The 11,321-nt window shown below is 45.0% G+C and overlaps 1 protein-coding gene across 1 annotated transcript; it reads left to right on the forward strand.

Annotated features, from left to right (window-relative positions):
• The first annotated feature begins 2,727 nt into the window (after nucleotides 1–2,727).
• Nucleotides 2,728–11,148, forward strand: C9H1orf50 (chromosome 9 C1orf50 homolog). The gene is made up of 4 exons (XM_066637284.1): nucleotides 2,728–2,898; nucleotides 6,007–6,093; nucleotides 8,174–8,305; nucleotides 9,604–11,148. The coding sequence occupies exons 1-4, from the start codon at nucleotides 2,737–2,739 to the stop codon at nucleotides 9,787–9,789; spliced, it is 567 nt and encodes a 188-aa protein (XP_066493381.1). The 5' UTR covers nucleotides 2,728–2,736; the 3' UTR covers nucleotides 9,790–11,148.
• The last annotated feature ends 173 nt before the right edge of the window (nucleotides 11,149–11,321 follow it).

The following is an 11,321-nucleotide window of genomic DNA, read 5'->3' on the forward strand; positions in this document are numbered from 1 at the left end:
CCACAGCAGGAGCCGTCGGGGCGCCATCGTGGCTCACCGGGCTGCGAGGGGCGGACGGTCCGGCTGCCAGCTGAGCCAAGCCCCTGCCCCCTCCCCCTCCCAGGCACAGAGCCCGGCCCCCTCGCATGACGTCACCCGCATGACGCCACAGAGGCTCCACCCACTCTGAGTGTTGTTGGCTCTACTGTTCTGTTTCTCCAACTGTGGGTCGGGACCCATCAGGTGGGTCGCGAACCCTCATTTTATATCCACAGTCTGTAAAACTTTCCATTGAGCCCGTTTCATGGTCAAGGCTTCTTCTTCATTACTATCAATCTACTATTGGTGCCTCTCAACCAGTGGTATGGGTACCACCAGTGTACTTGAGGTGGTGTCCAGTGGTACTTGCAGGATGTCTGGGCACCTGCCGCTTGGCTGCAAGGCTAGGGACATGACACAACAACAGCAAGAAGAGGCTCAGCTCCAAAGCATGCTTTGGACTAAAAAAAGCCCCCCCCCCCCAATCTGCCCTGAGCATCCTACATTGCATCTGGCCTCTCAATCCAGAAGTAACTGGCAATGATGGGCCCAATCCTATCCAACTTTCCAGCACCAGTGCAACCTCAGTGCAGCCCTGAGGCAAGGGAACAAATGTTCCCATACCTTGAGGAGGCCTCTGTGAATGCCTCTCCATCACAGGAATGGGTGCATACTCTATTGGCACAGCGGTACCGGCACTGGGACTGGGGGATAAGAATAGGCCTTCAGTTTGGCTGCACTTGTCGTAAGAGGCGACTAAACAGCCACCAGGTAGGTGGGACTCATCAGCCTGGGAAGGCAGCTCATTTGAGAGAAGGAAAACTCTGATCCCAAACCTCCACTGCCTTGTGGCTACATCCAGTTATGGAAAAGGCTTCAGGAGTCAGCCTCAAGGCAAAATCCAGAGGCAGTCCCTGAGGCAACTCATGGCTGAAGACAGTCACTTTCTGGCAACTCCTGCGATGTTGCTGGAACCAACCATATTGGCCTCTGCCTTTCCATTGGACCATTTCAGCGATGTGGAGAGGGGGGATTTGCTGCATGGGAAACAGTCTATCCTCCATACCTACTTTACCCAGGCTTCGTGCACTGGAGAGGACACTCTGTTCCAGAACCACCATTCAGAGCGTGATACCATAGTTTTCCGAGACTGAAGGATGCCAACAACCGGCACTGGAAAATTGGATAGGATTGGGCCCAATGTCATCTCCAGTCACTTCCACTGGGTACTTCAAATAGGTAGACCATGTAAAGTGGTACAGCGGAGGACAAATGTTGAGAAACACTGATCTATATTGATTGCCAGTTCTTCTTCTTCTTCTCCTCCTCCTCCTCCTCCTCCTGACAAAGCAATTGCCCAAGGTGGCTTACAGAGTTCCATAATAAATATACAGTGCAACAAAACAATTAGAGAGTGAAAGAAGAGGAAGAAAAACATCGTAAGAAACCATTAAAACATTAATTTTAATAGTTAAACACTAAAACATTGAAAAAGAAAACACTGACAGCCCAATCCTATGCATGTCTACTCAGAAGTAAGTCCCATTTGAGTCAATGGGGTTTACTCCCAGGAGAGTGTGGATAGGATTGGGCTGTGAAACAGAGCAAAAACCCAACACACATTGTTGAACCATTGGGGTGGGAACACAAATTTGTCAGGGAAGCAGTTAAGCCACAGCACTATTATAGAAACACAGGGCCCAATCTGGTCCAACTTTCCAGTACTAGTGCAGCCACAATGCAGGGTAAGGGAACAAAAGTTCCTATGCCTTGTGGAGCCCTCTGTCTGCCTGCCCATGACGGGACACAGCACATGCCTCATTGGCATAGTTGCACAGGCACTGGAAAATTGGATAGGATTGGGCCCACAGTCAGCAAACAGCCACCTATCCACCAAATGCCAGGGGAAGCAGGTATGTTTTGAGCCTTGGTTGAAAAGCCATGAGAGAGCCAGTAGTTCTTGATTCCCCTGGGAGGGAATGCCATTTGCATTAATAATTCACATGGAACCTACAATCATAATTATGACCATAATATGATTAATAATGATTATTGAAAACAATGATTATAATAATATAATAGTTTTGATTATAATCATGATTAATAATGAAGAATGATTATTTATATTTATGTAACATATTATTAATAAATAAAGATCATTCTTGTAATAATTAAATAGAAATAGTTATAATATAGATAATATACTAATACACATTATATATTATTATAAATATATAAAAATAATAAATAATTATTCTACAATTAAAAGTGATCAATTATTTATAATAAAACATCAGCATTAAGTAGTATCAACAGGTACTAATGATATCAATCATTAATCATGGATAATAATACATTAATAATAAATAATATTAATTAGTTATTATTAATTATTAATTATTAATATTAATAATAAATAATATAATATATAAATAAGAATATAAATAATCTAAATAAATAATCTAAATAAATATAATATAATAAATAATATATAAATAACCTCGGGTCTAGGCCACGCCTCCTTACATTGGCAGGCTTGTTCCAGGAGCAGGTAGAAAAAACCCTGGAGTTCCCGCCCCAGACCACGCCCGCTCCACCACAGACCACGCCCACTCCGTTCTCTGGCTGGAATCCCTCTCTGGCCACGCCCCGTTCTCTGACGCACGAGCTCAGTGATCCAATCGGGTGCCGAGGGGCGGGGCGAAGGCTGTTGAGAGAATGGAGGCCGGGGGAGAGGCGCGCTGCGAGGCTGCCGCCGCCGGGGTTTCTCAGCAGGTGTCGGTGGTCGAGCCGGGCAGCTCTGCAGAGCTCCAGCTGACTCCCGCCGCGCGGAAGGCGCGACCGTCGGACCTGGTGGCTCTGGCCGAACAGGTGGAGAAGGTGGGTGAGAGTGCCTCTGGGCATATGCAGAGTGCTTGCCTGGGAATAAAAAGAGTTGAGGGGGAGCCGTGCAGAAGGGACAAAGTGCCCCTGGGAGTGGGTGAGCCTCAGGGGTTAGTCTAAGCCAGTGCTTCTCAAATTGTGGGTTGGGACCCATTAGATGGGTCGTGAGCCAGCTTCAGGTGGGTCCCCATTCATTTCAATGTGCAGTTTATTTTGACTATATTAGCCCTGATGCTACCTTCGTCTGTGAGTGCATTTGGGAAAGTGTCACAGATCTGTAATTTGAATAGGCTACAATGTATCTGTACTTTCAGAAATGATAGTCAGTGGGGCTTACTCCCCGGCAAAAGGATTATATTGCAGTGGGTGTTTGGGGTGTTTGGGGAACTTTTTAAAAACAGATCAGCAACTGGCTTAGGGAGGGTTAGGAATGTTCCTTACTTTAAAATAAATGTTTTAAGTTATACTTATTTCAGTGGTTCTCACACATTTAGCACTGGGACCCACTTTTTAGAATGAGAATGTGTCAGGACCCACTGGAAGTGATGTCATGACTGGAAGTGACAACGTCAAGCAGGAAATTTTTCCCAATCCCAGGTTGCAATCCTACCCACACTCACCCAGGAGTAAGTCCCATTGATTATCGTTGTTAAAAGAATATACATAGTAGCTTGTTAAAAATACAGGTCTGTAACATTTCCCCAAATGCAGTCGCATACCATGGTAGCATCAAGTCTAATATATTAAAAATAAGATATTGAAATGAATGGGGACCCACCTGAAATTGGCTCATGACCCACCTAGTGGGTCCTGACCCATAGTTTGAGAAACACTGACTTATTTGATTTGATTTGTCATATGGGGGTGTTAAAAAGTTTCCTGCTTGACATCAGTTCTGGCCATGACATCACTTTCAGGTTAATGACATCACTGCTGGTGGGTCCCAACTGATGGTCTTTCTAAAAAGTGGGTCCCGCTGCGAAAAAGTTTGAAAACCACTGGTCTGTTGGGTATCTGAAAGAGAAATTATAAAAGTATACTATATTTCATATGAATGAAACATACTTCCTTCTAATCCTAAAACTCCTTTGCCTCCTCATTCTGATGTTCTCAACAAATGTGGAGTCAGCATATTGGAGACTGAGGCTGGGCTTTGATGTCCGGTTTATGAGTCACTTGTAGTGGCTTTGGCATGTTTATTTTTGTGCTTGCTCTGTTCTGGCTAGTGACTAGCAATGGAATTTAATTATCGCAAAGAAAAAATATTGAGTGTATAGGAAAGGGCCTTTCCTTCAAGGAAGCACAGAAGTTCAGCAGTGAGAGATACTTACGCCTTCTTACTGTGATTCTGAGCATTTGTGCTGAGAACATAAGACATACTGGATCAGGCCAAAGGCCCCTCTAGTCCAGTTTCCCATATCTCACAGTGGCCTACCTGATGCCTTTAGCAGTGCACAAGATTTAAAAAAATGCCTTCATCCTGCTGCTGCTACCTTGCACCTGACATTCTGAGGCACCCTATTTCTAAAATCAGGAGTTTGCACATACCCGTACAGCTTGTAACCTGTGATCGACTTTTCTTCCAGAAATACGTCCAATCCTCTTTTAAAGGATTGAAAAGGATTTTAAATCCTCTTATGCCAGATGCCTCCCCCGCATCCTGTGGCAAGGAGTTCCACAGACTAATTACACACTGGATAAAGAATATTTTCTTTTATCCAAAGGCACCCTTAAAACTGAAAGAACCAACTCTAAAATCAGGAAGATATGGGTGTATTCCCAGCAGCCTTCCTTCAGACTCTCTTCCTTTAAAACGCTGGCAAGATAAGACACTCACCTCTCTGGGTTGAATGGAACAGGTTCTCCCTGAGCACTGCTGTGTAATAGGCCAGGTTCTGGTTCATTACATTAGCATTGGGGAAGAAGAGCAAGTAGGTCTTGGCACACTCAATGGCTTTCTTGTAATTGCCTCCTGAAAAGCAAGATTTCTCCAACCAAGAAGAAACCACATCTGAATGAATGAAAAATGAATGCATTTTTCATTGGTGTGTGTGTACATGTGCATTCGCACTCACTGTGGGAAACAGGATTTGGGGCTAGATAGACCTGAACTATACCAAGAAAGGTTCTTCTTTCATTCGTCTTAGTCATGATAGTAGTGAATCCTGCATATACAGAGGCAACCCTTAACCCCAAACTGACCCCCAAATTTGCAGGGCTTTCAAAGTGCAGGGAGAGTTAGAACAGACAAAAGAAAATATTTCTTTACTCAGCGTGTGGTTGGTCTGTGGAACTCCTTGCCACAGGATGTGGTGATGGCGTCTGGCCTGGACGCCTTTAAAAGGGGATTGGACAAGTTTCTGGAGGAAAAATCCATTACGGGGTACAAGCCATGATGTGTATGCGCAACCTCCTGATTTTAGAAATGGGCTATGTCAGAATGCCAGATGCAGCGGAGGGCACCAGGGTGCACGTCTCTTGTTGTCTTGTGTGCTCCCTGGGGCATTTGGTGGGCCGCTGTGAGATACAGGAAGCTGGACTAGATGGGCCTATGGCCTGATCCAGTGGGGCTGTTCTTATGTTCTTATGTGATAACCAGCATCTATAAATGAGCCCCTGAAGCTGGAAATGTAAGGGAGTGGCATGATCCCTGGGGTACCACCTGGCAGTATCCTGTCTGCAGCATTTTGGTCACCTGCAGCTTCTATAAATACCTTTGAGGGCATAGCCCTGTGTAGAGTATGGTACAGTAATATAAGTGAGGAACTGTGGCCACTCCATGTCTATCCCACCACAATTTATTTGGGCTGTATCAACTTCAGGGGAGGTCACATGTTTGAAATCTTCTCCATTAAAAAAAAAAAAATGCCAGGGCAGGAGGATTCTAACCTAGCCTCTTCCTTCTATGTGCAGGGATTTTTGTAAATACTTGATTATTACATTTTTTAATAATATGCAGTCTAATATCAGCATGTGATTTGCCTCACCTGTTGTCTGAAATGATGCAGTCCAAAGACAGGTTGGGGAGAATTCAGCCATTGCAATTCTTTTAGAGGCTTAGCATATTTATTTGATGGCCCAAGCCAATTCCCTTCTCTCCTGCAGGCAGATGATTTTGTCCGAGCCAACGCCTGCAACAGATTGACCATCATCGCAGAACAAATCCGGTACCTGCAAGAACAAGCCAGGAAGGTAATTAAAGAAATTTTTAAAAAATGCATAATTATCAAGGATGGTGTATTGTGTAATTATGAAATGACACACATGCAAGCACCTACAGAGAGAACCTTTCCCAAGAGAGGATGGTATAAACTTATTTATCAAGACGGTTCGGTTTGCCAGGAGGAAGTGATGGCCAAGAAAACACAGGGTGTCTGCTAGCTATTCTCTATACCAGTGGTTGTCACACACTTAGCATTGGGACCCACTTTTTAGAATGAGAATCTGTCAGAACCCACCGGCAATGATGTCATGGCAAGAACTGACATCATCAAGCAGGAAAATTTTTTAACAATCCTAGGCTCTAATCCTACCCACACTTAGCCAGGAGTAAGTCCCATTTACTTTCATTGTTAAAAGAAAATACATACTAGTTTGTTAAAAGTACAGGTCTGTAACATTTCCCCAAATGCAGTCACATACCATGGTAGCATCAAGTCTCGTATATTAAAAATAAAATATTGAAATGAATGGGACCCACCTGAAATGGGCTCGCAACCCACCTAGTGGGTACCGACCCACAGTTTGAGAAACACTGCTTTATACTGTTTGCTTTAATCACAGCTTTGATAGGAAGTTGTGTCGTGAATATGTACATATTAGGCCATATTAGGCATGTGAAGCCTGAACCAAACTAAGTCAGTAACAGAGAAGTGGCCAGCAGTTCCTAACTGCAAGAATGTGAGTAAACAAACAAAAAACTTGTTGTCTCTCCTTTGCTGGCCAGAAAGGACAGACAACAAGATTGAATTACAATCCATTGGAATGTTTAACACCTCAGTAGACTGAGGGGCACCTGATCAAGCGGGATGGAATGCAGCTATGGATCTCCAGTTGGGAGGGGTAAGAACTATATAAATACTGTTAATAATAATAATAATAATAATAATAATAACTAGGAGGGCTAGCAACCAGACCCACTCTGAGAAGGTTCTGTCCTCAAAAGTTTCTGATTGGACAGTCTAAATAAGTATGAAGTCACCTCAGTACTATTAGCATAAGAAATGTAATAATGAGTGCCCCAAGGGGTGTATCCGGTTCTTCTTGGGCAGAGTTTTTGGGTGCAACATCCTGCATGCTGTGAGCTCCATTGTCCACCATGGGCATCTGGCCTCACAGGTAGCCTGGAGCTAAGAGAACTACAAGAGTAACTGACCCAGGTGAGAGAGAGGTATTAATAGAGATAGCCAACTAGCTTTATTATTTTATTGCTGATATTTCCTAGATGTTTATGCCTCTAGCATTTGTTGCCTTATGTACTTAATGTACTTAGTGTACTTATGTACCTTATGTACTTAATAAACTAAAATCTCTTTTACCAAGTTGTTTCATACCCCCCTAAGTTTGCGATATGACCCACAGTTTCAGAAACACTGCTCTATACTGTTTGCTTTAATCACAGCTTTGATAGGAAGTTGTGAGTGCTGTGGTTGGGCAGGGGTGGGGGAGCAAGATGAATAAGCCCTGTTGGCTGGGAAGTCCAGATTTGGGTTTTGCCCCCTTTTTATCTTCCCAACAGACTGGGGGGGGGGGGAGAAGAGGATAAATCAGGTTGAGAGCCTGTAATTACCCCAAGGTAATTGCCCCAGCAAGCCATGTGGCTGAGTGGGTTTTGAATCCAGGTCTACCCCATCCAAATTTGACCTTCCAAATCTAATCCTCCACATAACATTAGATCAGGTTCATCTATAAATAGCCCAATGGAAAAAGAATAAAAACCAAACTACTGAGTTTTCTAGTTAGTATGCTTTATGGTACTTATCAGTTATTTATCTATTTTACATTATTCTAATCCTGCCTTTTGACTTTTTAAAAAAGACTTCAAGGTGGCTTACCAAAAACAAAACAAATAAAAGCCACTGACTGGCTTCTCCCACTACTTCAAGCTGGGTAAAGAAGTATTTTTTTTATGTCTGCTCTAACTCTCCTGCCAGTCAGTTTTACCTGTACTCATAGGTTCCAACTTGGGTAGATGGTGTTGTATATTTTTTTCCCCCACCTAGAGGTGCAGCAGGGCACTAAATTTAACTCTTTCTCTCTTTCGGGTGTTTAGGTTTTGGAGGAAGCTAACCGAGATGCAAACCTGCACCACGTGGCCTGCAACTTTGTGAAGAGGCCTGGAAATATCTATTACCTGTACCGACGGGAAAGTGGCCAGCGCTATTTCTCCATACTTTCACCCAAGGTATTGATCCATTCTCTCTGGAAAAGGAGCCAAATGGAAAGACAGTCCTGGAACAGAGATTGTGATCTATGCTTGGACTGTTTGACAAATGCTCATCACTCTTAAGAATGAGAAATGAATGAATGAGAAAATTAAAAGGGCAGAGCCAGCTTACCAAATTCCTTACTCCCCACCTGCCGTTTTTCTGTTGATGTTCCAGCCCACCATCCTGGACTGAAAAGGAAAAGGACGAAGAGGAAGTCTCCTTTACACTTCCTCTTCTGCTCTGTCCCCCTCCTTTTTGAGTCCAGGGAGTGGGAGGATGTGACTGGACGGACAGTGATGGGCACTGAGTGATGGGTATCACATCAGACAGTGATGGGTCTGATGCCTGAGGCAACAGTCTTAGTTGACCTCATGGATGGGGCCAGCCCTGTGTGGTTGCTTGTTCATTGGAAGGAGTCTGATGCATGCCACTGCTGGACCCTGTATGTGAGGGTCAAGCCACCTGTGCTCAAGCTGGAGGAAAGAATTTTTCCCTCGTTACAACAGTGAATTTAGCACTGAGCTTTGCTATTTGTCACCATCTGCTTTATTTATATTTTTACCCTGCCACCCCACATGGTCTCTGCTGCCTCCCTTCTGTCCATATCTAGACTGTGAACCTCTTGCAACGGGGATCTATCCTGTCACCATTTGTAAATCACCCATCTATATTGATGACCCTGCATTTGTGATAATTCAGCTGATGAAAGCCATTCAGAATTAAAGCTTTGGAAAATTAAAAATAGAAAACAGTTTTCAACTTCAGTTGACATCAGCTACTAGGAAGGGGTTGTAGGTCAACCCCTGTTGATAGTGCAATCTGCACAGGTTCCTAGGCTGAGTGCTTGACTGGATATCCAGGAAGGTCTGGGAAAGCTGCTGCTGAAGAGTTGCTGCTAGTCAGTGCAGAGAGAACCAAGCTAGCTGGACCAAGAGTCTGACTTGGAAGGCAGCATCCTATTTTCCAGTTGGTGAAAGGCCAATTTTGATGGGTTTAGTGTCTTAGGGCCAAATCCTATCCAAATTTGCAGCACTGGTGTAGCTGTGCCAATGGGGTATGTGCTGCAACCTGTGGTGGGAGGGTAGTTATGGAGGCCTCCATAAGGTAAGGGAATGCTTGTTGCCTTGCCTCGCCTCGGGGCTGCATTGCAGCTGCACTGATGCTGTAAAGTTGGATAGGATTGGGCCTTTTATTGCAGAGCGAATGTTCTCTGTGAGCACCTCAGGACCTTGATCTGAGTGCATTTGTGTTTTTTGTCTTCCTCCCTGCACAGGAATGGGGTGCCAGCTGCCCCAGTAAGTTCCTCGGGGCCTACAAACTGCAGCATGACATGTCCTGGACCCCTTCGGATGATGTAGAGAAACGGGATGCTGAACTGAACATCCTTGAGAAGCTGCTGAACCAACAGGCTGCACTGCCTCCATGCAGTGAACCCAACTTCCAGGGCCTCACTCAGTGAAGAAGCAGTCTGGTTGAGGAGGACAAGAGAGAACCTTTTCCCAACTTGGGGATAAAACACACACAACTCGGATCCTGTTAAGAGAACTGACAGAACTGCAATGGAAACTCCTTTGACTCTTGGTTATCTCAAACATCTGTCTGGAAAGCTGGGTTTTTTTTCCCAATTATCAAACATCCACTTTCAATCACCGTCACACTTGTGCTTATGGTTACTTCTCTAATTGTTGGCTGACTACACACTATGTTGTAGACTATGTGTCTACACTCTATGTTGTAGAGTGTAGACACAACCTACACACAGTCTATGTTGCCACCTACAAAAGGGCCACCTGAGGAGACTTTGGGCCCAATCCTATCCAACTTTTTAGTAGCCACAGTGCAGCCCTGTGGTAAGGGAACATATGTTCCCATACCTTGAGAAGACCCCAGTGACTGCCCCTGCACCACACAATGCAGTGCACACCCCACTGGCATGGCTGCACCCACACTGGAAAATTGGATAGGATTGGGCCCTGTGTCCCTACTTTAGGCAGCCTCGAGAGAACATAGGAAGTGCCTTGCTGGATCAGGCCAAAGGCCCATCTAGTCCAGCTTCTGATATCTCACAGTGGCCCACCAGATGCCTCTGGCAGCACAGAAGACAGCAAGATACCTGCATGCTGTTGCCACTCCCCTAATCTGGCATTCAGAGTTAGGCTACCTCTAAAGTCTGGAGTTTGCATATAGTCATCATGGCTTGTAACCTGTGATGGATGTTTCCACTCACTCCTCCTGCGAGTGAGTGAACTTAATAATGATGGTTGATTTCAATATTAAATTCTGAATACGTTACTAAAACTGCAGCCAAGAGACCTTGTGTTCAAATCTTGCCTCGACCGTGAATTTGTTAGGTGACGTTTCATAAATCACCAGCATTCCAGCTCCAGCTTGTAACCCAGGATGGACTATTCTGCCAGAAATCTGTCCAATTCCAAGGCATCCGGGCCAGGCGTCATCAGCACATCCAGTGGCAAGGCGTTCCACAGTCTAATTATGTAGCATGTAAAGAAATATTTTCTTCTGTCTGCCTTGACTCTCCCAACATTCAATTTGAGCAGATGTCTCTTGGTTCTGGCATTGTGTGAGGGGGGAAAAGAGCATCTCTCCATCCACTCTGTCCATCACCATCACTTCATCCTGTGGCAATGAGTTCCACAGGCTAATCAAGAGCATCTCTCTATGCACCACCACCACCTCATCCTGTGGCAGGGAGTTCCACAGGCTAATCAAATGCTGGGGAAAGAAACATTTTCCTTTTGTGTGCCCTGACTCTCCCAACACTCATCTAGAGCATCTCTCTAACACCATTACCTCATCCTGTGGCAAGGAGTTCCACAGGCTAACCACACAGTGGCGTAGTTGGAGGGGGGCACAGCACCCATGGCAGGGAGCCTCAGCACAGCAGGCAAGTGACCCCTCCCTTCGGAGCCATTCCCAGTGGGGGGGGGGAATGGAGCCGTAAGGGAGGGGCTGCTTGCCCGCTGCGCTGAG

This window comes from Tiliqua scincoides, chromosome 9 (genome assembly GCF_035046505.1).
Source record: "Tiliqua scincoides isolate rTilSci1 chromosome 9, rTilSci1.hap2, whole genome shotgun sequence".
Taxonomy (NCBI): domain Eukaryota; kingdom Metazoa; phylum Chordata; class Lepidosauria; order Squamata; family Scincidae; genus Tiliqua; species Tiliqua scincoides.